Source organism: Coturnix japonica, chromosome 14 (genome assembly GCF_054131305.1).
Source record: "Coturnix japonica strain WE chromosome 14, WE-NBRP24, whole genome shotgun sequence".
Taxonomy (NCBI): Eukaryota; Metazoa; Chordata; class Aves; order Galliformes; family Phasianidae; genus Coturnix; species Coturnix japonica.
Window position 1 is genome coordinate 641211 of NC_140676.1, and position 27411 is coordinate 668621.

The window sequence follows — 27411 nt, forward strand, 5'->3', positions numbered from 1 at the left end:
CACTTGAGCTGGATGCTGAACTCCCAAGGCAGCTCAGCAGGGTCAGTTACCCAGATCTGGTAGGTAGATCAGTTCCCAGTACCTGCACAGTATGTGCATCACCTGGGCTGCTTCACCTCGCCTCTGCCAGCGCATCCTCACCTTCTGCCATGGGCTGCTGCCAATAGCTGATCCCACAGACCAAGCACCACCACAGCACAACTGGGTACCAGTCCCAGTTTCCATACTCACATTCCCACTGTTTAATTACAGTTATTGGAGCAATGTGAATAAAAATAATCAATCAATCAATCTGAAACGTCTGGACACCGTGCAGGAGATTCCTGGCGGCAAAGCACCTCCCTCAGAGGGTCCCAATGCTCCAACAGCCCAGCTGCGGTCCGAGGGTATCAACAGATCCTGCCTGGAGCCGGGAAACCCGGGGAGCCCCGGCTCCAGCTTCAGCTGCCACGGGCGGCTCCGCACCCTCGTTCATCCCCACCCGCATCCCGCGCTCACCTGGCTGCTCGGTGCCGCCGCTCCGCTGCCCGCCCGCGGCCAGAGCGGCGGCGAGGAGCAGGAGCCGTCCCGGGGCCGGCATGGGTGCGGGCAGGGCCGGGCCGGGCACTGAGCGTCTCCCGGCCCGCGGGGCCGCCCCGCCGCCGCTGTTCTCCCGGCCCGGCCCCGCCGCTGTCCCGCAACTGCCGGAGCAGCTCGGGAGTGACCCCGCGCGGCCGCCGTGAGCGGGACACGGCGTTCAACACTTCGCAGAGTGGAAAGCAATAGGGTTCTATGGTGAGAACGGCCAAACAACGTCAATTTGCTCTAAATCATCTCCTCCCACCGGGAAAACGCGTGGTTTTGGCTCCTCTGTGAAAGAGCTGTCTCTTGTTTCACAGCAAACCGACACAAACGTCAACCAAAGGCACTTTGTTACTGCTCCATTGCAGCTGTCTTGTTTCCCATTAGAAACACAAGGGCTGAGTCCCTTTGTACATCTCTGTCATTTTGGGGTTGTTTTTTTTGTTCTCTTCACGATAAAACACAGCACTTGGATCCTTTTGTTTAAGTAACTCCTTGGCAGAGCACAAAGACTGCAGGGAATCATAGTCCCTTCCTCACTAACTCAGGACTGCTGCTAACTGAGCTCATTATAGCACTTCTCTTCCCTGTGCCCATCAGGACCTCAGCAGTCAGCTCTATTGAAGCCAGAAGGCTGAAATGTTAAAAGAACAGCAAAGACACGGGTTTGGTTTCAGATAAGCAGGATTGGAAAGATCACTTGTGAGTCAGGTTTAATGGCTTTATAATGACATTATTCCAGTGACATTTTTCAAACGAAGCAATTCCTGCTCAGAACTCTGCATTTCTATGCCTAAATCCAGCAGCAGAACACTACAGATGTTACATATAGGATATAGTTTACGTAGGCGCAGCTGAGAAGGGCACATGGACAACAAGTTCGGCAGCGCCCGGCTAGCTCAGTCGGTAGAGCATGGGACTCTTAATCCCAGGGTCGTGGGTTCGAGCCCCACGTTGGGCGTAAAGTTTTTCCTTCTCTCTATATTTTTATCACGTGCTCCTCAGCGGCGCTCGGATCCGCACCGCAACGGACGGAACCGAACGGACGGAACCGGATGGACGGAACCGGCCCCATCTCGGGCCTGTCCCGTTGCGCCGCCCCGCCCCCCGCACTACCGATCCCGGCATGCTGAGGGCTCGGAGCAGTGCGCATGCGCGGTGCGGCGGGGGTTGGGGCCGGCCGCGCAGGATGCGGCGGAGGTGGTGAGACCCCGCGGGGAGGGGGCGGGAGGAGGGAGCCGCGCTTATAAATGGCGCCCAAGCAGGACCCCAAACCCAAATTCCAGGAGGGTGAGTGGGGGGGTCGGCGGGCTGAGCGGAGCTGGGGGGGCTCGAGGGTGAGCGTTGAAGGGGCGGGGGTCGGCAGGGAGCGAGGCCGGGCCCTCGCGGGCGGTGGGAGGCCGCTGTGGGGCCTTGGTAGCGCACGGCTGCGCGGAGCTGGTGGCGGCTGTGGGCGGGACGAGCAGGAACAAAGGGAGCGGTTGGAGGAGCCGTGCTGCGCACACACTGTAGTGCTCGGGGATGGGGCCCTGCCGCCCGGTTGGGGCCCTGCTGTGACCCCCAGGCGCTGTTTGGGGCTCAGCTTTTGCCCCTCTGCCGCACAGAAGGAGAGTGGGAGGAAAAATGGGCTCTTCTCTTCCTGTCCCTCAGCTTTCCTGCCCGTAAGAGCTGGGCGTGCCCTTCTCCCCCGTTATTCTCCATGTGCTTGTTTTCCTGCAGGTGTTACATCTCCTAGATGGGTTAGATCTGTGTCTTGGGATGGAGATGAGCTCTGTGTAACGCTGCCCTTGCTGGGAAGCTGGGTTAGGGCTCCTTGCACAATCACAGGGCTCTGCAGCCGATGCTTGTGCTGGAATCCATACCTGTATGAGCAGCAGAGATTTTAGGGTGAATGGTAGGGGTCTGCTGCTTACAGGGCTTATTTTGTGTATGTCCCAGTTTTAAAATAATGGTTTATGCTAATACAGGTAATGAAGGTTTGTTCCCTTTTCCTCTGCCCCATCTTCACTGTGCCTTCTGTCTTGAAGCTGGCTTTGCAGAGCAGTTGCTCATGGTGGCCTGACACAGCGACTGGATGGCAGCTGATGTCAGGACGCATTTGGTTGTGCCACATGTCAGTAGCAGCGTTACTGACCTGCAGAGACAATCAGGATTTAATGTGAGCTTCATGTTGTAGCGAGTTAATGCAAAATGTAGTGAACTGGAAGCTGAGCAGAATGAGCTCAGTGCAGCATTTAATTGAAGAAGTGTCCCATGAATGAAGCTTCCTGAAGTGCTGAAACTCAATTGTTTTATTACGGCCATCACAGCATGGCAGATAAAATGCCATGGAGCTTGAAAACCTCTCCTTAAAATACTGCCAGTAGTGTTGGGTGGGTTTGGCAGCTGTTATGGCACTTCCTTAAAGGAATGGGTGAGAAGGAGGCTGGATTGCTGTGATAACAGGTGAAAGCCTGGAGCTCCCAGTGTCCAATTGGAAGCAAGGATACCCCTTAAAGTGAAGGAACTGCCACTTTTTTTCATGTAGGCTTCAGAAATGAGATCAGATTTGGTCAAGTGTGAATTAATGGTTCTTTGGGTGTTCTTGCATCTGCTCACTGAGAAGAGAATGGAGAATATTGAGTCTTTCTCAGATGTCGAGTTCAACCTTTGACTTGCTTAGAGGAGATATATCTGATATCTTTGCTTTCGCATCTGTTCTCAAGATGGCTTCGACATCAAAGGCAAGACTTGTGTCACATCCTTCACACACAACTTGTGAACCTATTGTTTCTATAAATACTCTGCATGTAAAACAGTTGTAGGAGGGGGCAGCCGAACTGAGACTTCCCCATTCCTAGCCTGCTTTGTATTTGAGCAGGGCGTGCTGGCATGGGAGCTGTTAGTACACAGCACAAATGCTTCATGTACTTTGGCTTCCTCAAGTGTTAGCAGAGGACCAAAAGGGTCACTTGTTGGCAGCTCTAAACCCATAACCTGCAAATTGGCTGTTCCTGAGCTGTGGGGCTGAGGAGGCATCCTGTTGAGTCCCCCTTTCCAGCCCATGCAGCACCAGTGCTGGTGGCTCTGCTCTGCCTTGTGTATTGTAGCTGTGTGCTACACACTGGAGTGTGTTACACAGCTTCTCTCTCAGATTGTGATGCATCACAGCTCTCAAGAAGGAAACATCTGCACGCCAATGTCCTCTGTTAAGTATGCTCAAATTCCTGCAGTAGAACTGCGCAATAGGAGCTTACCATTTAGAAGCTGGGATGGAGGCTGAAGGATGAGCTCTGCCTGCTCAACACCACTAAGTGAGCAGTTTTTCTTGCTGTTGTACAAGCCTTTCACTCTTGTGTCCCACAAGTGGGTTGGGGTAATGTCAGAATTCTTCTTCACTGAACTAGAAATACCAGGAATTGCACTTCATACCAGGAAGGGAGTGATGGTAACACTTGCTTTTGTTTGTCAGCAGCTTAAGATACAGGCACCTCATACCAAGAGCTGGTTCCCTTCTCTGAGTCAAAATGCGAAGTCATGAAGACTGAGGAATCCCTTACAGCAGAATGGTTTTACCTGCTGAAGTTTGTTTGTACCAAGCCAGTGCATTTTCATGTCTGTGTCTGTAGTTATGGCTTTGATGGAGGTCTGGGTGTATCTCTGAGTTTCCTGCTAGGTTGCTGTTGGATTTATTCTGTGCTGTACTTGATAACATGCTTTTGAGGCTTGGCATTGGTTTTATTCTAAGGTGGCTTTTTGTGACTGTCTTTCAGGTGAACGAGTGCTTTGTTTTCATGGACCTCTCCTTTATGAAGCAAAGGTAGGTGTGGCTGCTTTTTACTGCAGGTGGTTCTGACTTGCCCAGGAAACTGCAGGAGCTTACTTGCTGTGCCCTACCTATCTAGGGTTAATGACTGAAGCTAAGATGAAGGAAAGCACACTCATAAGTACACTTCAGTTTTAAGCCCCATGGTTCTGTATTATGGCGAGGCATAGAAACACCAAAAGACCCCAACAAAACCAACTGAAGACCCATAGTAGCACTCTGCAGCTGCTCTGGTGAATTACTAAGGTTGCATCTTTTGTGTTGAACATCTCTAATGCGTGTCTGCTCAGAACACTGGGCAGCAAACTTGGTGTTTGCAAGCTAGCAAGTTGAAATGAGTAACCAGCACAGGAGTATATCAGCAGGGTTAGGATATTCCTACTCCCTGCTGTAGGTCTAAGTGAGACTGAGTTTGTTCCATATACGGTGGTGTTGAGAACAGTTGTGGAATATGTTGTTCCACTTCGTTGACAATTAAGCATTACAGTGCTTAATTACTCCATTGCAGTGGAGTAAGGTGAGGATGTTGTGGAGTAGTACAGGGACATGTACCCTGGCATCTCCAGAACATACCTTTCTGGATGATGTGCCTTATCCAGCCCTGAGCTGGGGATTTAATTTGGCACAGCTAGGAAGTTTAGAGGTGTAGGTGGGCACAGAGATGAACTGTATCAGTCTTCTGGGCTGTGTTCATGCAGGAAGAAGTATGTCTGGCTGTGCTTTCATCCTATACAGGTGTGGTAGTTGAGCTCTTACATGTCAGACTGCAGATGCAGGAGAAAACTGTTAATGAGCAGCGTGTGTAGCTGTTCCAGCTCCTTTAAAAGTCTTCCTCTGGATGAGCTGACGTTACATCTTACAGGCTCTTGCGGGGGGGTCATTATTAGTTTTAAGACAGAAGTTCCTGTGAGGGATGCTTCTGAGTGGTATTGCAGATTAATTGGAGCAACCTTGTCCTGTACGTTCCCTTTTCTTATTGGTCTCACCTTAGTCTTGGTCTCTGAGGAGGTTACAGTCTTCAGAGGCCGTTCTTGATGGAAATAACTGTTTTTACGTACCACATGTGTGAATTCTCAATCTAGAAAATGCCTGTCCTACAGTTCTTTCTGCTGAATACAGTGTGCACTCTGTGACTATAGAGATCCATGTTATTTACTTTACTTTTGAAGACTCCTCTACTTCAGCCAGCTTACCTGCCTGTGAGGTAGGGACGTGCATGTGAGCAAGCACTCTGAATGGCTTACAGCCGATCTTGGGCTAGTTAAGTGGCTGTGTGGTTAATCTCCTGGTGCTCCTCAGGGGTTTTAGATCCTTTTTGTGGCTGTAGGTGGCCCTTTGGATAGCTGAGCAGAGTTGCTTTGCTTAGTCCTTCCAGATCCGTGAATAGGCAGCAACTGGTGTTAGCCAACTTGGTTTCTGCTGTGCAATTGCTGCCAGTTATTTCAGTTGCATGCATGGAAATTTCTGCATGTTTAGAGTCTGAAAGCTTAAAAAGCAAAACTTGGTCAGAGATCTTTGTCCTCACTGGTACTAACAGAACTCTTTTCCTCTGTTCCAGTGTGTAAAGGTTGCCATAAAGGACAAGCAAGTGAAATACTTCATTCATTACAGTGGTTGGAATAAAAAGTAAGTATTTGCATGAAATGGAGTCAGTCCTGTTTTCATCAGTTGAAATATTGGCTTGATGAACAAGCTCTATCATCTATGTGTTATTAGAGAATTTTCTAAAATCAACCTAAATATTTTTTATATGTAGGCCCATGACTTGTAGTAACTTGGCCTAACTAGCGGTTTCCTTCCTGCAAGGCTTTGGTTGTATAGGTAAAGTAGCTTATGGTGTGCATAGACTAATAGGAAGGCTTGTTTGTTCGACTTTGAAAACAGTTACTAGAATTCCCTCCCGGCAGATATCAGTATGGAAACTTCTTCGCTGTGTGTTGGTAGGAGAGAGCTGCAATGGAGCAAAGTATTCTCAGAAGGCCAGTGTGCTTCAATCTTAAACTGCTTCTGGCAGCAAAAATTCAGTAAACAGCGTCTTTGTGAAGGATGCCTGCAGAACAGGAAGGGCTGTCTTAGTCCTTCTCAAGAGCAGACTTTGCCTGTCTTTCAGTTCTGGTCTGTCATGCAAAGGTAGCATTAGAGAAACCTGTCCCTTCTGCAAAAATAGTAAGATTCTAGGTGAGATTTCTACAGATGGCTTCATGATACAACGTTCAGCCCACTGAAGAGTATTTCACAAGGTTACTGCATTCAAGTAGTTGCTTTTTTTCCCCTCAAGTTCTGTGACTGGGTTTTCAATTTAAGAGAAACTATTTTCTTCCTTAGTGATAATAAGCTTCAGCTCTTCAGGCTCCAGAAATCTTTCTGATTTTGTTTTGTTTCAGTGCTATGGACTCTCGAGCAAATACTGTCACTAATATCTTGATCTCGCTGACTTCACTAAAAGCTGAACTTCATGTCCTAATGCCTACAGTTTTCTTTGAATGCATCTATCCCCCTCCTTGCCAGTGGGTAGATAACTGTCAGTGCTTAATATAAAACACAGACAGGGAGAGTAATTGATTCTTAAGCTGTCTGCTCTGTGTTAAAGAGGCAGCATAGATGTGGTACTTCATTTCTGTGTTTCTCTCTGCTGGTGAAGGGTGCTGTAAATGATGTCATAATTCCTGCTTTTCTTTTCATGCTTGCGCTGCTTGAAGGTTTTCCTACCTTCAGGCTTCCAGTTAACTACATTAAAAGTGGCATTGCTGCAAGATCTAAGCAAATGGAACGGTGGTTGTTTAGTTCCGGTTGACATAATTTTAGTCCTTTGTTATTTGTTAATTGCTCAGTTTAACTTTTTTTGCAAACATTGACAGGATGTGAAAGCTTTCTCGTGCAATATAATCTGTGCTGCAGTTAAATAACATTTCTTTTGAAAGTGTCACAGCTGTACAGCCAGGAGTAAGATAAGTGGCTTATATATCTGACCAGAGCACTAGCCTGAAAATGTAACCTTAGAATTCGTACAGCTGCAAATCTTTCTCTAACACTTGGTTGCTGAGCTTGGCTTGTCTTAATCCTGAAAGCCTTACACTCCTGTAACAGCATTGCTTTGATCATGTTGATGTTGCTTGAGTAGCAGCTATTGCCATAAAATGGAAGTGACAGGGAAATCTATATAGTGAGCTTTAACTTCTGCATTTCAGAATAACGCGGCCACTTTTAATGTGCTTTTATTTGAAATAATTTGTCAGATTGCTCGGATTACCCACTCTTTGTCAAAGTGGAATTATTCTCATAATGGTAATTTCCCCAACACCTGTTCTCTTAAATCGTTCACTTCAGATTCTTCAAATATTCATGCCATCTTGGTTTCCTTCACAGACAGAAATCAGAGCACTTCTTCTTACAGTAAGATCTTATTGCTGAATTTGTTAACCTATAAAATGTTGGAATAGATAAAGGAAACTCACTGAATAATGTAGTTATGGCTACAGATGTCCCATAACTTAGTAAGTGTAGCTTTATTTTTTTTTTTTTTACCTGAAATGATTCTTTTATATAAAAGACAATCCTCACCCTCCCAAATTGCCCATCCTGTGAGTTTGGGGAACTCTTCTGAATTTACTGAGGGTTACACTTCCCTAGAAAAGCTGTAACCACTTCAGGCAGTGGGGAATGTGTTTGGCAGTGTACACTCTGTTGTGTCAGTCCCTGACTTGTCACGAAAGCAGACATCAGTCTCAGATTCTGTGAAGCTTTTAATTGATTCTGTTGTGTAGAATGTGATTACATAGTGCCTTTGAATCATTAATTATTATTCTTTTTTCCAGCTGGGATGAATGGGTTCCAGAAAGCAGAGTGCTCAAATACGTGGATACCAATTTGCAGAAACAAAAAGAACTTCAAAAAGCCAATCAGTAAGTATTTTGTCTTAGAAGTTGTTCTCAGCAGAATCACTTGTTCTCTGGAGCTTCAATCCAACTGCAGTATATCAAAGGAGGTTGGTAAGTTCACAACAAAAAAACTCAACAAACACCTTCAAGAAGTATGCATTTGTCTTTTTATTCTTGAGGTGCTTTGACTTGGGGGGGCGGGGGGCTGGTCTTTGTGCTCCAGAAGCTTAAAGAGTGAACTGCTCCTTAGTTTTAAAACTGACTTGAGATTTTAATGAAGAGAAGGACAATGAGGTAGGCAGGCACAGTGACTAACTGGAAACATGTCATATAATGCGGGAGTGAGGAGACTAAAAACAACCCTCCTGCAGTATCCTTACAATGTACTTCTAAGCAGTGAGGTCAGTCTTCCTAGGAAACACTTAAAAACTTTCTGGACTTGGTCCTAAACAGCCTTTTCTTCATATCGTATCTTACTTTTTATAGCAGTGGTTTGCTGTTGCTTCCTGGTCACTGAATAACAAGGATTGTGGGAGGAGGTGTAAATGGGAGGTTATACCTTGAAGGGTTTGTTATATGTATAAGCCTAAAATCATCTTGCTATTTAGTAGATTTGTTCCTCTGAATTATTTGCTATCTGTTCTCTAAATGTTTGTGTAACTGTTGGCCTTTTGAGGGAAAACATGCTTCTTTTTCTGTTAGACTTATTGCCAAATTTATTCTTTTCAAAGGGAACAATATGCAGAGGGGAAGATGAGAGGTGCTGCTCCAGGCAAGAAGACATCTGGTCTGCAGCAGAAAAATGTTGAAGTGTAAGAGGCTTTTTATTTAAAAACTGTTGCTTATAAGTCATTCTACTGATCTTTGAATGGTATTTTCTTACAGTTTAACCTCCATTCTATTACTCCTGACACAACCTGTACAGAGGTTTACTTTTGTGGTATCTGAAAGGCCTTTGTTGCAGTACTGTATTAAAACCATTTTCTAAGATGGAACAATGTTTAATAATGAATCAAGGTACTGAATAGGTTGGATGTTAATTTTATAGTTCTTTTGAATACTATTTCCCTCAAGTTAGTGAATTGGCACTCAGATCTGGTAAGTTTTCTTGTTTATCTCAGTGAAATTGAGCAGAATTTTTTAGTTCTTCTATGGAGCCCAAGCACTGATGCAGAAAAAAGTCCTTAAAATGCCTTGCCCTCTTACTGTGCAATTTAAAAATTGCCTTTAGGAAGCCTTAATTTTGCTGTCTTTTTTGCCAAATCTGAACACGTATGCTGTTAAAACATTTTTGCACCTGAAGAGACCAGAAGCAAGCTCAGATGTTCGTTAGGATTAAAAACCACAAAATGTAACTTTCAGTTTTCTTTCATTTCATCTTTTTTGTTTTTTTCACAATAAGATGTATGGCCTTACACTTAGGTTCTTAAACAGTCAGTACAGTTCTGCTTTGCTTATGTGCCATGAAACTCCTCTGCTGGACCAGTACTGATTTAATTATGTAGGTGCTCGTTACCGATGTGATGTTTTGAACTCCTGACTTCATTTGTGATTCTCATCTTTGTGAGGGAGCTGCTGAGATGGCATCATTTCCTAGGAGAAATTGGCTCACGTTTCATGCCTCTTTTAGGGGCATCTTTGTGTTACAAAATGTTTCATTGGTTTGAGAAGTGTGGTGGCAGTGGATGAAGGCCTTGTTGCTGTTGATCCTGAGTGTAGATTTAGCTGTGGAGTTGGCCAAACTCTACCCAAGGCTGTAAATTGTATCTTGGTCTTTGGAATGGAGTTTCACATGGATCTGGTCACAGTGCTACATACAAAATCCCTTGTTCTACTGCTGCAGATTGTGAGGTGCCTTAGCTACACTGGTTTTGTGTGCTTTCTCAGCTTGGGATGGGCCTCTACAGAGTTCTTAACGCATGTCATTATAAACTAATCAAAGCATCTAAATTGCGACAATTACTAATGGGGCTAATTGAGAGGTTGTTGCACTTGAGTCTATTTGTATTTTAGCCTCTGGAAGTAGAATTAATTATTCAAAATAGGTAGTGATGGCTCAATTGAAAATGTTTTTCGTGACTCTACCAAATGCCTTGCAGAGAATGTCTCAACAGTTCCTTCAGGACTAGATTCCCTTTACTACCAGTTTTGGTAATGTTAGAGGCGCAGGCTGATTGCAGTGGGTTGGCTTGCTCTTTCCAGCTGAGAAAATGCTAAATGCTAACCTACACTAGAACTTCATAGAATTCAAAGTAGTCTTAATTCTCTCAACCATGTATAATCTATATCTAAGGTAGACTGGCACAGCAAAATGGACTTCATCTTAAACTTCTGTTCAATTCCAAAGCTCAAAAGCACGTTACCAGGTCTGTCTTTACTCTCCAATTGAAACCAGTTGGCTGAAGGGAGTGGCTTTGCTTTTTGCTATCGTCACTTATAGTAAGCATGAGGGATTGTTCCTTGTGTAGAAAAACATGCAGTAAACTAACTCTGAAGCTCTTCTTGGTGGTTGGAAAAATTAATTTCTAAACAGTGGATTATTAATGTAGTGAGGGGGAGGAAGGAAAACTCTGGTCACTGGAACAGCAGTCTTCTGATGTGAAAGATAACAGGGCCTCGTGCTTGTTGCACTGATCTTGCTCCTAGTCTCTAGCTATTACCGGCATCCTTCTAAATTAGACCTCTGGTTCTTCCATTAAGGTCTCCCTATTTTTCTTCCTGACCTGAAGGCTGAGGGAGAGGCAATGCTTTGATCTAACCTAGCAGTGATACAAAGTTGTAATGCTGTTGTGTTATTGAATGGGCTACTGCTGCTTGTGTTCTGCTTACAACTAAATGCAAGATGGCTTCTGAAAACCAAAACATCTGCAAATAGTTTGAAAAACCTGGATTATTCTGCTGTAAATCTAAGGTCTTTGCAGGTACATGAAATGTTGTTGGTGGGGAGGGGGAGCAACCAATTGAGCAAATATTCTAAGAGGGTAATGCTGTCTACCGAATTGGCCTCAAAAGTTACCTTTTGTAGCATTCTTGGAGGATTGAACAAGGGGAGAGAACTTGCATCATGTAATTTATTCCTCAGCCAAACAGTAGTGAAAAGGAGATAATAGTGTAAGAACAACTTATCCTCCAGGAATGCTCAGTAAATCTATAACATGCTGCTAAGAAGGTACATTTTTGAATCTGAAATAGATTCTCGTAAAGGCTGAGCGCTGGGTCTGACATTCTTTCCTTAACTCAACCCCCATTGTGCCTAGATTTTTCAGACGAGATGGAGCGCATACTGTTTGCTGTTTGGAGACCCCTACCATATCGACGCGGTGAGTTAAGGATGGATTGTCAAACCAGGATTTTCATCCTGAAATCCAAACCTCCTTGCTTTCATAGATTTCTTTTAGAGACTCTTAAAGTCTTCAGTTGTAATAATGTAAGCTTTGGTAGCAATTGACTTAACAATTCTAAGTGCTGCCCTATGTTGTTCTTTCATTGTTAAAGCTGGTGTGGACTAATGGTTTTTAGCTTCTCTGAAATGCCCACATCTTCAGTTGGGGAAGGGTATGCCATGGGTAGTCAAATGTATTTGGCATCTGCTAGTTAAAATTTATGATGTCAGCTTTAAAACTGCCTGGTTCTAGAAGTTTACAGTTGCTCTGCATGCTTTCTGGAGCCTGGAGCCATGGAAATCAGTACAAACAACGCTGTTCTGTAAGTCCAGAGAGCTGGGCTGGGGCAACCAACGCTGTTACAAATGTGAGGACTTTTTAATCTGCTATGTTTTTGTCAATGGCTCAAATCCATTCACAGTAACTGTTTCTGTAAATTGCAGCAATGAGCTGAAAATGCTTTTAAGGCTATTAATAAGCAATATTTAATCAAATAGAAATATGCATGAAATGCTGTTTGTACACAGTTGTTTTGAAATGAGTCAATTGTTTTATACTAACTAGAAAAGCATAAGCATTTGTATGGTTATAGTGAGCTTTGAAAAGCAAAGAACAACACTACAGATGCTGGCTTCCTCACACTGCTTTATGTATGGCACTGTTGAATAACAGCTGCTAAGAATTTATGCTATTTTTGATGAGCATAATATGATTATCGTGTAAAAACAAGTAAGCTGTTAGCCTCTGCTTAGGAAGTAAGAAGGGCAGCCTAAAATATTGGAGTGAAGATGTGGCACTGACAACAAATTTGAGAAGAGCTTCTGGGCTTTCTTAATGAGGCATTTACAAGCAGTCTCATCTGAGATGCTTTCAAAACAGTGTTTCAACTTAAACATGGAAGTTGTTGTCTAGTTCTTAAGCTGAAAATGTCACATGCAGCTCTGGCTGCATGTCTTCTCCAGCATCCTTTACTATCACTGGCATGGCTAGTAGCTCTTGAAGAAGCTACTCTATAAGTCCTCTAGGTTCCACATAGCTTACAACCACTGTCTACATGCCAGTTGTTTGGAGCTGTAGCAATACTGTAATGAATGTGAGCTCCAGCTGGGGGTATTCCTAACCTGCTCTGCTGCCTGGTAGTCACTAGCGAGGTACTTAGGGACAGTCCTCAAGTGAGTCAAATGATGCTTTTCTACCAAAAAATACCACTTCTGCATCTATCATTCTGTAACTAAGGAGCTTCAGAGCTGGAGGCTGTATCCATGTGATGGATCTAGGACTCTTCTATACTCAGAACTTTCGAAGCATTTGGGCTTCTGGCATCTACAACATTCAATGGCAGAATGCTTCTCCCTCCAATTGAGTGATGTGCTGAGTTGGGGAGGAAGGAAGGAGGGTGACTCTTCTGTCTTTTTTGATGCGTCCCACTTGGGTTTTACAGTCCATTTCTTTTATGAGGAAAGAATAATTAGTTCTTCCATCTTCATCCTTTATCTCTAATAATAACCCTACAATATTTCTGCTCTTCTTTCTTGCCCGATGGTTACTCTTGTTCTCGTAACCTCTTCTAGCTTTGTGTGCCCTCCAAGCTCAGGTTGTTGACTGTGCACAGAAGATACACACAATTCTAACGTGGGTTTTGTCCTTTTCCTGATAGTGTTGGATGCTGTAATTGAGTTTCGATAGGAGTGCTGTTCCTCAGAGCAATTCAGTGAACGAGCTGCTTGAGCAGTGGAAGCTGCCAGGCTCTTTTCAACATACGTATTTTCCATACTTGATTATTTTCATTTAAGTTCTTATTACTAATTGCCTCATATTAGGAGAGACTTCAAGATTTTATTTATTTATTTTACAGCTCAGCTGCATCTTTGTCATTGTGTTGTGAGCAAACTGGCACCTCGTTCATCTTTTTGTGGTGCTCACAAATGTCTTCAGGCTCAAATCCCTGAGACCCAAGTGGTAGCCTACCTTCATTCTGCTACTTGTCTTAACCAGCTATTGTAGGGATGCTCTTGAGGATTTGGGGAAAGTAAAGCTCTTGTAGTTGTCCACCGAACTTTAAACTAGGTGGTCACAGACTCCCATCACTTGTGAAGTATGTAAACCTTCCAATGTCTTGTTTCCCCTGATGTCTTTAGTCTGTGTAGGCTGCTGTTGTTTTCTACTGACGTAACTCCAGAAGACGCTGTTTCAGGGATCTGAGCACTGATGCCCACTCTTCTGTGCTAACACTACTAGCTACTTGAGGTGATGTCTGAGGGGTTTGACAAGTACATGGAGTGTCTTTGTTCTGATGGGTGTTCTGAAGGGTGAGGTGCAGGCTTTCAGCATACGTTCTTTGGCACCCTCCTTAGTCTCACAATTTGTTTGTGAAAACCATCTTGTTTTAGATATTGCACTTGAAAGTTCAGTGTTATGCATGGCCTACTTACTTTCCTTCTGAGTCTCAGCCTTGATTTACAGTACTTCATTGCATTGAGCTGCTCTGTAAGCTGTAGTTGTATTCATTTCCTGCTGATCATCTTGTTTCTGTGCGATTTCAGATCTTGTAGTGTCAGCATCTTCACTTAATTTTTGGCTTTCTAGTTGCATGTCATTTTTTGATCGCTAATATTGGAGTGTTGTGCATGTAGGTGCCTGTCCTCATTTGGCTTAACCAAAATGCTGCAGTGAGGTCTGGGTTACCTTCCTCCCAGAACTCTGATTGCTGACCTTCCTGCTCTGGGGAGGTAATGTCTGATTATAGTAGGACTTGTCCTTCATGTTTGATCTGTGAGGTCTTTAGTACCTGGTGGTTCTCTGAGATTAGTCTTAATTAAAGCTTTCTGCAGGAACTTCCCTGGCAGTTCCGTGTTGCTTCTTAGTTTTGATGTTGGTTAATTCTACATGGAAATGCCATTCTGAGGTGTATGTAAACTTGCAGACAGGCTGTACTTTGAATGTGAAATCAGTCAAAGATCTCATGCTGCTGTGACTGTGTTCTTGGGCTTGTTGATAATGCGTGTAGTGGCACAAAAAGATGTGTTTTATCTGTGCTAGCTGTATTTCATTTTTTGTATCACTTCAGGACTTGAATACCCTTGCAGGAAATTGTTGTCTGCCATCACAAGGAACATATATGGTGTTCTCAGCTGTGTGTCTCATTGAGTCTGCTTAAGATGTGCTGCACCTCCTAGGTTCCAGGTTCTCTCAGTAAGGCTGTCTGCACCATCTGTATACAAATACATCTCTCTCCTGGGTACTGAGTGCACTGCATGCTTACATTCCTCCACACAACAGAAGCATTTTGTCTTGCACAGCTGTTCTAACCTAGTGAAGAGTTATTCTGGACCAGCTGCTGAAGGTCTGCCAAGTGCCAATGCTTTGTCTCTAACCTGAGATTTTTGTTTGTTTGCTAACTGAGATTTGTCTTTTAGACTGCAAACAGATGGCTGCTTTGACTTGCTGCAAAGGTGTATACCTTGAAATATAAAGAATCAGGAAATAAAGAAAGAGGTGGGAGAGTACAAGCAACTGCCCAGTGTGGATTTATGCTAGACTCAGTGATTTTGTAGCTCAGCTGTAGTTCACCGTCTTTATTATGGTCATTCTTAGAGTATTTTATGTGGCCTGCCTACACCTCTTTGCTAAGACTCTGCTAGGCTGACGCTCTAAAACTGTTTTCTATCCTGACAGCAATTTTCTGAACTCCATTTTTGCTTGTTCACTGTAGGTTTGGAAGGAAAGACACACAAGTGTCACTTCACGTGGTGATGAGCTTCCAAAGAAATAATAATGTGCTGCTACAAAGCTTTATCTCATCATCTGGGATCTGGCACGCAGAATTTCTTTTACTTTCTGAGGGGTTTAATTGGACTCCTGTTAATAATAAACAAATGGGAACAAGGCTGGTAATGCTCTTAGTTCCAATTTTCTTAGTAAATGAATAAAATCAGTGAATATACCAAGTTCAAATAATGAAAACCTGCTAGGGCAATTTAATTTTTGTTTCTAATATCTCTGGACTTATCTGAATATTTGCATATAGCAGGCATTGCATGGCAGGTGTCTGTAAAATGTTTGCACGTAAGTTTCTCAGTATGACCCTCAGTTTGGAATACAAATGAGGACTGGGGGAAGTTTGAAGTATGTACAGCACATTTTGGGAGCAGCATCTGGAAGAAGATAAATATTAGGGACGCTGCTATTCAGTGTTGTTCCAGATGTTACGAGTGAGAGGCATTGTGATCTCAATTGTGATCTCCCCTGAACTTTGATGCCATGATAGGCAGTCCATGCAATTTGATGCACACAATGAATTCTGATGGTGCTGCTGAAGCGGTGAAATCATTCTTCCAGTACTCTGCAGGACAGTCAGTTGGCTGAGCTGTCTGATGTTCCCTTGTCCTTTGTTCTGTCTTTGAGAGATCTCTGAAATGCTGAAATAGCACCTCTACAAGCATTTGGGAAATACGAAGCATTGGTGAATGTTCCTGGGTAATGATGGCCAGGAGTGCTTTAAGATGCTTGTTTTTTGGAACTACTCATGGCCTGTCTTCTGTAGATTTGAGTTGAATTAATCCCCAAAAAGAGAACACCACCCTTTGTTCCACAGGAATCTTGAAGCATCAGTATTATGGTGGTAAATAATCTCCTTTTGTTGTTTTCTAAATTCTTTGTAGGCCCCTGAGTGTTTGTGGATCTGAACTTACTGTACTTCTGGCTTTCAATTCGTTCAGTACTTTCATTTTTATGTTTGCAATAATTTGTGTTCTTCTTGCAGGAAAACAAAAAAGAACAAGCAGAAAAGTAAGTACATCTTTATTGTGTGTGTAAGTGGATATACTTAGGGAAGGATTCTTAGCTGGAATAAGACCTTAAATCTGCCCCCACTGAGTTTAGTTCCTGTCAACTTATGGTGCTTCTCCTGGACTTCAGGTGTCTCTTCTGTATTATTTGCTAGTTAATAAAACAGATTGCATAACTTGCTGCTTTGTACATGGACTCTTCCAGTCTGTCATGATTTAGAGCCCTTGGAAATAGAATGGTATTCCCATTGATCTGCTGAAATAATTCTTACTACTAAGTCAAACCTCAGTTTTCATACTGAGATGGGACATGTCTGCATAGCTGAGTTGTTGGTTCCAAAAGTTCCTTTTTTTTTATTGCTATTTCTTATGGCCTTACCAGACTTCTTACACAGCACACTGTTTCTCTTCTGTACAGCTCCTGGAATTGGAGAAGGGAGCAGCAGCAGTGAGACTCCTCAGCCTCCTAGGAAGAAAAGGGCACGAGTAGATCCAACAGTGGAAAGTGTATGTGTGTATGATTCTCCTACAGGATTTTTGATGGGAAACAGAAGAGCTGCTTTGCTCAGAAATACAGACAGCAGTGCTTTATCCTGCAGTATGGCGGTGTGAATTGTTACAGCTTCTTGAAATGCTAGGCCTGCCAGGTGGCCTTAAAACCTGAGCTATTTCCCTGCTCCCCCAAGAGATGACTTAGCAGTTCTTTACTCCTGTAGTGTATTTCCTTTGTGGAAAGGATGGGATGAGTGCCTTATCTCAATTGGTTATCTGAAAGTAATTAGTGTGAATCCACTTTCTTTTTTCCCCAGGAAGAAACATTTATGAACAGAGTTGAAGTAAAGGTGAAAATCCCAGAAGAGTTGAAACCGTGGCTGGTAGATGACTGGGACTTGATCACCAGGCAAAAACAGGTAATTTTAGAATTCATATCTCACTTGAGTGCAGTGCAGCAAAATCCCTCATAGAGTTTGACAGAAGCCTTACTTGACAGTTCTGGTTGCAATTGGATTTTACCTGAAGGTCATCTGTGAGTTGGACTGTGCAGCAGAATTGTGTGCAAGTTTGTAGACTGTAATCAGTCTAATTGGGCATAAGCTCAATGTCAAGTAATTACAAGTTTTGTGATGTTCCTCTAAGCGTGTTTGGCCTATTGGAATGCCTTGAAAAGTTTGCTTAGGTGACAGAATTAGTCTGTATGAGCATTACAGGTGATGTTCTGTCCTGTCTTGTTTATGCATCACTCATTCAGAAAGCATCTGAAGCATCTACAGCTCTGACTAAATATGGTCTTAGAATAGTGATTTTTAGCTGTGCTGCCAAGCTGGATCTGTATAAAGACTCCTGATAGAGCAGTTTTGCCTAAAATAAACTGTCTTCCATTGTAAGAAATGTAATATTTTTTCAGGAGCTTGTTAGTAAGTGAAATGACTTTGCATTCTTCTTGCCAGTTGTACTAAGTGTTGCTGAAAACTGTTCATTATTATTGGTCCCAGCAGGTGCCCAGCAGGTTTGTTTGCTACCAGTCCTGGGTGCTGAACTGGATGCAGGAAGCAAAGCAAGAAAAATAGTAGTCCAGGCTGCTGCTGCTTGTACAGGCGTGGTCTGTGGCCTGGTGTAGGCAGGTCTGCTGGCATCTGTCTGCTTTGCTGCTTACCTTTGATTCCTGGGTTGCTTTAATAGTTCATCTTCAGGTTGATTTTAAGTTGCAGAAATGCAAAATGAGAACATGAATGTGGCTGCTGTTAGGTGTCTTGATGTGTACCACTGAACCAGCTGGAGTTTTAGCAATGCTTTACACACTGACTTGTTAATTTTATTCCAGAATATCCGTATGTCTATCAGTTTAAGTTTGTCAGTTTGTATTTTCGGTTTTGTGTCTTCCACAGCTCTTCTATCTTCCTGCCAAGAAGAACGTTGACTCTATTTTAGAGGATTACGCAAACTACAAGAAATCTCGAGGAAATACTGATAACAAGTAAGTAGCAGTCAGTTCAGATCTCAGTTCAGATCTCAGTGTTGTCTCGTTGTTGTTGGATGTCTCGTTCATGAAGAAACTTGCAGAGTTGTTAATCATACCTCAGTGCTGTGCTCAGCCTGGTATTTGAGACCTAGGTGGTCCAGGCCTTCAAGGACACCATTCAAGAACACAGTCCTACATCCAGAACATTTGCTCTCTCCCTGCGTTCTGCCCCTTCCCTGGCACTTTTTCCTAAAGGAAGCTGTCGAAGCCACCTCGGTGGTTCTCTACCCATTGTCACCCAGTGAACAGGAGCTCACTGTTGCTTTGAATGACTGCTGAGTCAAGCTAACTCGAGTAGGTGACTCTAAGCAAGGTGCTTTTTGGTTTACATCAATTCTTTGTGTTAAAAGCTGTTTCTAAAAGAGGGCTGGAAATGCACAGCTGTGAGGAATTCCACATTTCAAGGTCTGCAAACAGATTTCCTGGAAAAATCTCAAGCTTTGTAAAAGATCTTCAGAATTTTGGTTTGTTAAACCTGTCAAATTTAACACTGTGTCCAGGCGTAAGAACAAGGCTTGAATGTTTTCTCTGTTTACCAGGGAGTATGCAGTCAATGAAGTTGTGGCTGGAATAAAGGAATACTTCAATGTCATGCTGGGAACGCAGCTGCTGTACAAGTTTGAGAGGCCCCAGTATGCTGAAATCTTAGCAGATCATCCAGATGCTCCTATGTCTCAAGTCTATGGTGCCCCACATCTGTTGAGGCTATTTGGTGAGTATCACCTAGAGATTTAACAGTGGTTAAGAGCATCTGAATGCGTCCTTCTCCTGTCTTTGAGTCGCAGTGTGTGTGAACTGCAGAGATTAGAGAGGCAGATTCCACAGCCTGCAACTTCTTTTATTATGCCTTATGTTCAGTCATCCCAGGATTTGGTATGGACATTGTTTCTGGTTAGCTTGTGTATATGGGAATGGATTTCTAGGCTCTCTATGCTAGTGTAGGTTCAGACTTACTGTAATACTTTTAGACATGTTTTTTTATAACTCAAGTACTTGTTTTGAAACAGTTCGGATTGGAGCTATGCTTGCTTACACGCCTCTTGATGAGAAGAGTCTGGCTTTGCTGTTAAACTATTTGCATGACTTCTTAAAGTAAGTACTTTCTCAAACCTTTCAGCAAGAAAACAGAGTAAGTGGACTACTGTAGTGTGACCTATTGTAGTGTGTGGTGGAAACACTGATTTGTGAATTATTGGGGGTAACAAACCATTGAGCTGTTTGCCAGTAAATGTTAACGTACCTCTTTGTGATTGAGAAAGCTATTGGAAGTTGAAAGGAAATCCTCAGCACTTCCAAAACACATCTTGCCCTGTAGGAAGGCTGGAACTGAGTCAGCCTGGTCTGAGTTGTCTTGGAGTAACCCTGAAGTTAGCAGTCATTCTGTGGATGTTGAAGTAAAGGCAAGTGCTGAAGTACTGTCAGCAGCAGAGATGGAAAGGTGAAGCCAGTGCATTGACCAGAGGTCCCTGCACACACACATGCAGGGTAACGCCATGCAGTGCTTGTCTTGTTGTGGCTCACGTGGCTGTCACCATGTGTGTGCTGACAGCTGTCCTGTCCCTGCCTCACAACTACTGGCAGGAGCTGGTTCCTGCTGTAGCAGCTGACTGGACCTCCAATGTCAACTGTTTCATCCTGTTAATCTTCACCTCCCTGTGCTTGCTTGGAGCCAAGAGCTCTTGACAGCAGCTTGTTTGGAATTGATTTTTGGCACGAGCTGTCAGATCCTTAATTGCTTTGGCCAGCTGACTCTTTCTAGTAGTTATGTCAGTTTGTGCTCTTGGAATCGCGCAGTGTGATTTCAATAAACATCTAATTATTAATTTGTGATACTAAATAACACCTTGGGAAAGGAATCTTAACCTCTGTACCATCTTTCCTAGGTACTTAGCAAAGAATTCCTCTGCATTGTTCAGTGCCAGCGACTACGAAGTGGCCCCTCCTGAGTACCACCGCAAAGCAGTGTAAGGCTGCACTGCTGCACCAGGAGGGGCTCGTCAGGTCCTTATAGCGCTCTCCACTTCTGCATCTTGTTCTTCACATCTTTCTATTGCACATATGTCCTCTATTGCACAGACTGTGGGAACATAAAGTGAATAAAGTTGTGTGTTGAATATGGAGCTGCCATTTCTAAGTTCTGAAATCTTTCTTGTACTGAAATGGAAGATTGGAGTTTATTGGAGGCTCTTTAGTGTTTCTGGCTTGCTGTTTGCATCAGTGGAATGTAAAAAGAATGCAGGTGTGGTATTCCATTGTATAAACTCCTCAGTGCTCACAGGCCTGATTTGCCCGACTAACCTTCGTGGCACAGTCAGTGATGGCAAGGCCAGGCTGGGAGCTGTGAGGGTTGTGATCACCGGTGTTGGTGCTATTAGTCTGACTCTCAAACCCATTTACTTCTTGGTGTTGGAAGTCAAATGTTTGGTCTGTAAATGTATGCTTTTATTAGTAGAATTGTAATTTTTGTTAGTTTTCTAACAGTAGGTGATATCCTGTCATAGTGTCTTGGGAATGTTGGTCTTTCACAGAGCTGTTTTATGAATCTTCAAATAAAGTTTTTTAATTTCAAGTGTTTGATTTCTCTTTGGATTAGTCACCTGGCAGTGTTCTATTGCATTGCGTTCTGTGTGCTACGATGGGCATGAAGCTTGCAGTGTTAACTGGGAGGTGCTTTGTCCCTAATTCTAAGGACTGTTAGTTAAAGCTGGTGTATCTGATCTCGGTGAGGGCAGCTTTTCCTCTGGGCTCATTCCATGGTTCCTAAGCACTGAGAATGCGGTTTCACTTCCCTGGCAGAGCTGAGCTGGATGTGCAGGTACTTGGCAGCAGTTGTGCTTTGCAGAGGCATGCATGGTGTGGATCTCTTCATTAAAAACACAAGACTTGCTATGAAGGCAGTAGTGAAATCTGTTTAAATTCACCTTTTCTCCCTCCTCTTGCCTATCTTAACTCCCTGCTGTGGGCTGGGTGGTGGCTGTGATCCCCCTGCAGGAGATGAGCTGCTTAGCTGGGGAGCACAGAGCTCTCAGCTGCCCCCTGCAGAGCCTGAGCCCAATCCCTTCAGTTTATGTGGCTCCCTGCTACCTTCAATGGGCTTTAGGTGAGGGCTCACAAGGATTTACATGCACTTTAGTGACACGCACGGGGATTATTCAAAGCCTTGCCCCAGTCGCTCCCACTGATTAGCTTGCTAATTGTTGCTAATTGTGGGGAAAAAATTGTGGAGAGCATCTGCAGCATTCACTGACCTTGTGCCCATCACCCCCAAGGACACAGGAGCCCTTTAAGAGCTGCTCCAACCCTCCCTCCTGCAGCCCTGCACAGTCTGGGCTCTGCTGCCTTCCTGGGTGTCACAAAACTGCTCAGCTTCTGTCCAAGTTCATCAGGTTTTACAGCTGCTGGGGGCTGGGGGGCTCCTGTTGGTGCCTGGCAGTGGCTGTGGCTGAGTGGCACCATCAGGGTTGAGATGTGCTCATTAAATCCAATGCACATTTCATCCCAGCTTCCCTCCTGTGAGTGCACCCTGGCTGTGTTGGCTTTGTTTCTCCTTTGCCCACGTGCAGAAATGCTGTCAGCAGCACTCTGTGTGTTTTCCAAGCATCTCCCTTGGCTGGTGGTGGCACCAACCCTTCCTATGGCTGTCACCTTGCAGCTGCAGAGCATCCAACGTCCACAGGGGTGTGAGGAGTGCCCAGCACTGCGAGGCTCGCACATGGCTCAGCTCAGATGCTGCTCATCACCTTTAATTTGCACTGAAGTGTTGCTAAATCCAGGAATGAAGGCAGCCTGCTAATTAGTTTATTTAAAGCTGTCTTTCAGGAGCGCGGCTCAATCATCCTCCAAGTGCTTTCTTCTCCCACGATTGTGGAAGGATGTCATTACTGGAGCTGGAAGGACCAAAGAGATGCTCCCTCCCTCCTGCACGCCTCCCAGTGCCCACAGAGATCAAAGGCTGTGACAGAGCACAGCGTCATCTAATGAGAGCAGGAGGGTGAGAGCAGCCCTGTGTCCTCATGGAGCTTCCAAGTCCGGATGAGCAGTGCAGGGCAGTGTGGGGTTCTTCCTGCTCCTGCCAGCAGTGCCGGCCACTTGTCCTTGCTTCAACTCTAGTGCCCTCCGCTGCCACGCGACAACCTCTCCAAAGGCATTTAGCTGCCTCGTCAGGCTGCAATAGCACCTGGATGCCCAGACATGCCCATGCATACCTTTCTGTTAAGGTCTGTTTGCCTTGTGACGGTGCTAAAGGCTTTAATGCAGGGAGCACTTCGTGCCAGGCGTGTTGGAGTCTGGGCCTTGCACTGCGTCCATCGCTCCGGCTTCTCCCCCCAGTGGAGCTGTTCAGGATGGGGCAGAGTCACTGCTGCATCCCTGGCAGCGCAGGGCTCCCACTGTGCTGTGTACACACTCTGCAGGTGAAATATCAGCTGGTCTCTAAGTGTGGCAGGTTCCAGGCAAAGCAGATAGCTGTTGTTCCAAGAATATTTCTCCTGTTGCAGCATTTGTTATTGCTGGACGACACTGTCTCTTGCTGTCAGATCTGTGACCCCTCTGCATGGCTGGTCCCTGCATCAGCCCCATGTGAGTCCCTGCTGTGATGGATGTTGCACACCTGAACCACGGCATCTCCCAGCGACAGCCCCCAGGTTAAAGCAGAGCAGCCTGGGGGCAACAAGGCCACCCCAGGCTGTTATCAGCTGCTCTGCTCACAGCTTTTGTTTTTTAATTGGGTGGAGAGTGGAAAACCCTGTGGCCCCTTTCTGTATAAACAAGAGGGATTTATGGTCAGCTGCCCAGCTCTCTGAGTTGGGACAAACGAAGCTTCCCCTCCTCTTTCATCTGCCTTATCTTTATTGCTGAGCTGCAGCGCCTGCAGCCACCCCAGGCACTGAGCCCTGTGCCATCCTGCACAGATCCTGGTGTTTGCACTGTGCTGCTGCCCCACGTGCACCTCAGCACTGCAGGGTCAGGCTCCATGTGCCAGGCTGCAGGTGGACCCCACTGATGGCACAACAGCCGCCTGCAGAGCTGATGCATGGGATCCCCAAACACAGCAGGACACAGCAGGGTGCTCAGGGCCAGGGCAGCCTGTGGGAGTAGAGCAGGTCCTGATGGCTGCACAGTGTCTCCCCCAGGGCCCACTGGGTGTCTCAGGGACACAGAGCTGAGAGGACAGACTGGTTCAGGTGGTCGGGTTCTCCTTTATTTGCTTGCTTAGCTTGAAGGTGTGAGTGACCCTTTGACACCCTGCTGCCCACAGACACGTGGTGGTGCTGTGTGGTTCAGGAAGCACTGCTGCCCTTCTGCAAAGCTGCTCAGGAGCTGCACCGTCCTCTGCCTTCAGCCTTAGGGTTCACCAGGAGCATTGGGGCCATCCTGGTGCCACTCCAGCCTCAGCTCCACAGCTGGCAGCCCTGCTCTGCCCTGATGTCCCACATCCAGCCCAGGGCAGGTACAGCACCACACCCAGCTGAGCGTCACCGGGCTCCATACAGCAGCCCCTGCCCCATGGGAAGCCCAGGGCTCCACCTGAACCCAGCTGCAGGGAGGGCACCCGTCCCCCTCCCACCACCGAGGGCTAATGACTCCTTTGGGCTTTCCCCGCGTGTCTCTTAGTTCATTACTCCCCGCAATTAGCCCTTGGGAGCGGCCGGGGAGTTGCTTCTCGTGCTCATTCTTTCTCATGGGAGTTTCAGGGCAGAAGCTCTCATCCGTAATTGGGGCTGATGTCTGTCCCTGCCCCAGCTGAACCTGCGTGGCCGCTGTGACCTCAGCTGCCTCTGGAGGTGAGTGATGGGACAGTCCCACTCTAATGCACTCACCTGCAGCTGGCCTTGCACCGCGCTGCTCCCGACCCCCAGAGCAAACAGGCTGGAGACGCAGAGCTGAGAGCAGCGCGTCCACCGATGTGTTTCTACTTTTAACATGTTAAAGATCACGTCTGTAAGCTGCTCTAATTTTAGGCCCTGGTTTATCTGCACTGAATTCTTAGCATTGAAGGATGAGCGCAGGTGTAAAATTAGCTGCATTATTTATGGGATGGCGGTTACCAGCGCTCCATCCCCAGCACTGCAGCACTCATTGGAGTTGGTGCTTCTGCCTCCCATGCTCTGTACCAATCACTGACCACAGCTCTCCCAGCCTCGGATCGGTCCGTGCTCCAGATCCTGTTATCCAGGTGGAGGGTTATAGGGAAAAGACAGCTTAGGGATTGACCCCAGTGGGATCAGCTCAACACAGCTGTTCTTAGGGGCTTCAGCCAACAAGGGCTGTCCCAGTCCTGTTCAGACACAGAGCAGGTCTGAGTGATGGGCTTCTGCTCTCAGCTGGAGGAAAGCTCACGTGGTCTGACAGCCTCATAAGTGTTAACCCACATGTGAATATCCCAAATTCCATTATCAGGGATGCTAAATAAAGTACTTGGGTCACGGTGGCCAGGCAACACCAGGTTTCTCTCCAGGCCTCATCTGTGTACACAGTAACTGAGTGTGCAGAACTGGGCACCACTCACTTCTCTCCATGTGTGTGCAGCTGGGGCACACCTTGCACACCGTCCAGCCTCACTGAGAGCACAGCAGCGGCTGGTGCTGACATGGTGTCCTGAAGGAGACATGCTTGAGTCCTCCCTGGTGTCCTTGAGTCCTCCCTGGTGTCCTTGAGTCCTCCCTGCCTCCTGCAGCACAGAAAAGAACGTGGAAGGAGAAACACCTCCCGTCAGTGCAGTTCTGAGGCTGCTGGGGCGCTTTGGGTCACGGGTGCTTTTCTTTCTCTTGCGATGAAAAGACTCGGACAAGATCCGTCCTGGGGCGGCTCTCAGCTCTGCAGGGCAGGGAGCTCAGGTTTCGTGGCTGCAGAAGCAAACGGGCCGGTATTTCAGGCTGCCCCTCAGTGCCCAGTGCAACAGTGGGACACACTGACTTATTCCTCTGTCCACACATGGCAAAGGCTCCTGCAGCCTTTCCGACCCTCTGCTCTGCTCTGTGTCCTCCCCCAGGCTGCCCCACGTTTTGCTGCTGTATCAGCAGAAGGCAGGACTTCAAACCGCTCTGGTTTCCCACTGCTCAGAGCAGATGGAGAGCAGGCTAATGATGGGACAGCAGGGCTAATGAAGCTGTGCTGTGAGGCTGAGAGGTGTGTGCTGTTTCTCTGGCTTTGGGAGACACCGCTGCTTAGGGTTATTTTGGGAAGCTTTGTAGTTGCTATTATTACATTGCAAATGCATGCCTGGGTGGTTGCTAACCTGAGACCTGCCTTCCTTTGCTCCTCATCAATCTAAAAATGAATCAGGGATCTCTCCTGCGCTGCCAGGACTTCCCAGGAGACACAGCGTGAGGATCCTGATGGTCAAGGGGCTCCGGTTTCACTGTTTATCCATTTGAGCTTAAACAAGGCTCCAAGCTGCTGATGGCCCAGCCCCAGACAGCCCATACACCAGGACAAGGCTCCCGTTCCCCAGGGAGAGCTTCCTTTCTGCTTCTGACTCCATCACTAAAGCTTTGGAAACCGTGACCTGTGTTGCCTAGGAGCCCATCTCCAGCACAGCCAGCCAGCAAAGCCATCCCAGGAGGATGGAGAGAGGTGTGCTAATAACAAACAGCTGCTGGAGGCAGCTTCCTTGAGAGCAGACCAGCATCTCTATGCTGTTATTCCCCATAGACAGAGCGTTGTCTCCCTGAAGACCTGTCTGCAGCTCTGCAGGCATTCAGATGGCTCTGCCCGCTGTGTATTCCCACAGAGCTGTGTTTCTGTTTGATGCTTTGCTCTCTGTAGGTTGGCTCGGGGCACTCTGATAAGCTCTGAGTTGCAGGTGTTGTGTTATCAGACCGAAGCTCCTGCCTCCTATAGCTGATCACTCCTATAGCTGAAAACTCCTTTTGTTTGCAGCGTGGGGAACAAGTCTAATTACTGGTTACAGTTTTCCAAAGCGAATGTGAAGATGAGGAGTTTTTGGTGTTCTCTTGCACCCACTTCTGCTTCTAACTCTGGCTGTGCAGCACTCACACCCTGGATTGTGAGTTCTGTGTCCCAGCCTGAAACTGTTCCAATTTTGCTCTTTGAATTCTGGCTGAGGCTGGAGAAAACTGTCAGTGCTGCTCTTCCAGTGGAGCACAAACACAGATTTTGGCATTGTAAGGCTCAGAAAAGCCCCCGCCGTGGTGAAGCTGTTCCTTCCTCCTCTCTCGCTGTGCAACTTGGCTCCGATTAGTTTGTCTTGACTGCTACATGCTCAGGCCAACGCTGCTTCTGCTTCAGAGCAACCTGCCAGAGATTAATTAGATCCCAGGGCTGCTGGAAGACCAGCCAGCAAATCCTGTGTGCCATTAACTCGGTACTTATCGCACCAACATTGCTGGAATAAATGTACCCTCTGTTGTGCTGCAGCAGGCAAAGATTGTTGCCGAAATGAAATGTTTGAACAGATACAGAGTGCGATAGCTCCGGAGCTACACCAGCTGTTTGCTTCCATCTGATTTTAGCCGTGGTCACTGAAATGGCACCGTGTGCATCAGTGTGTGTGACCCTACCGGGCCCAGCAGCGCTCTGCCAATCCTACCTATGGCAGCATGGAGTGTGGGCACAGGCTGCAGGGTACACAGCATTACTGATGCGTGAGCATTCAGTGGGCATCCAGCACACTGTGTCAGTGTACGAGGAGGCATTCAGTCAGCATCAGCCATTGCTCCAAAGGATCCTGCGGTCTGAAGTCATAAAGAATGAAAGAAATGAAGTGGAATGGGGAAGATGGTGGAACAAACACTCAGCAGGAGCTGCAAATTTCCATTTGGACTCTGTCTGTCAGCAGAGAAGTGACCTTGTCTCACCACCCCTTGGATGTGTCTGAGCAAAGCAAATGCAGGGCACAGCAGATTGGCTCATGTTGGCTCATCTCACAATAGAGAATGGGGAGAAAGTCAGTCCAGAGCAGTGGGGAGTGAGGAGCCAGAAGCCAAGAACCAGGAGCAGTGCTGGTGAGGGTAAT

The 27411-nt window shown here is 46.0% G+C and overlaps 2 protein-coding genes and 1 non-coding gene across 10 annotated transcripts in view; 2 read left to right on the top strand and 1 right to left on the bottom strand.

Moving 5' to 3' along the window:
* Positions 1–678, bottom strand: part of ADAMTS7 (ADAM metallopeptidase with thrombospondin type 1 motif 7) — a 48410-nt gene extending 47732 nt beyond the window's left edge. Inside the window, exon 1 of one of the 2 annotated variants that reach the window (XM_032446807.2) lies at positions 499–678. In XM_032446807.2, coding sequence (XP_032302698.2) covers positions 499–580 — 82 coding nt within the window. In that variant the 5' untranslated portion in view covers positions 581–678. The remainder of the gene's footprint in view (positions 1–498) is intronic. The other variant, XM_015873287.3, reaches the window with a different exon arrangement.
* A 771-nt stretch (positions 679–1449) lies between these two features.
* Positions 1450–1522, top strand: TRNAK-CUU (transfer RNA lysine (anticodon CUU)). The gene has a single exon. It is a non-coding gene; the product is annotated as a tRNA-Lys (tRNA).
* Positions 1523–1705: 183 nt separating this feature from the next.
* Positions 1706–21003, top strand: MORF4L1 (mortality factor 4 like 1). Of its 7 annotated transcripts, none has more exons than XM_085515170.1 (14): positions 1734–1851; positions 4314–4360; positions 5925–5992; positions 7694–7759; positions 8182–8268; positions 8976–9056; positions 11502–11564; positions 16390–16415; positions 16833–16921; positions 17224–17325; positions 18301–18389; positions 18974–19146; positions 19442–19526; positions 20318–21003. In XM_085515170.1, the coding sequence occupies exons 1-14, from the start codon at positions 1812–1814 to the stop codon at positions 20400–20402; spliced, it is 1101 nt and encodes a 366-aa protein (XP_085371296.1). In that variant the 5' UTR covers positions 1734–1811; the 3' UTR covers positions 20403–21003. The 7 variants fall into 7 exon arrangements, with proteins under 7 accessions (XP_085371294.1, XP_085371295.1, XP_085371296.1 ...); XM_085515166.1 differs by lacking the exon at positions 7694–7759 and adding an exon at positions 19750–19872; XM_085515168.1 differs by lacking the exon at positions 7694–7759 and having other exon boundaries at positions 1706–1764.
* The last annotated feature ends 6408 nt before the right edge of the window (positions 21004–27411 follow it).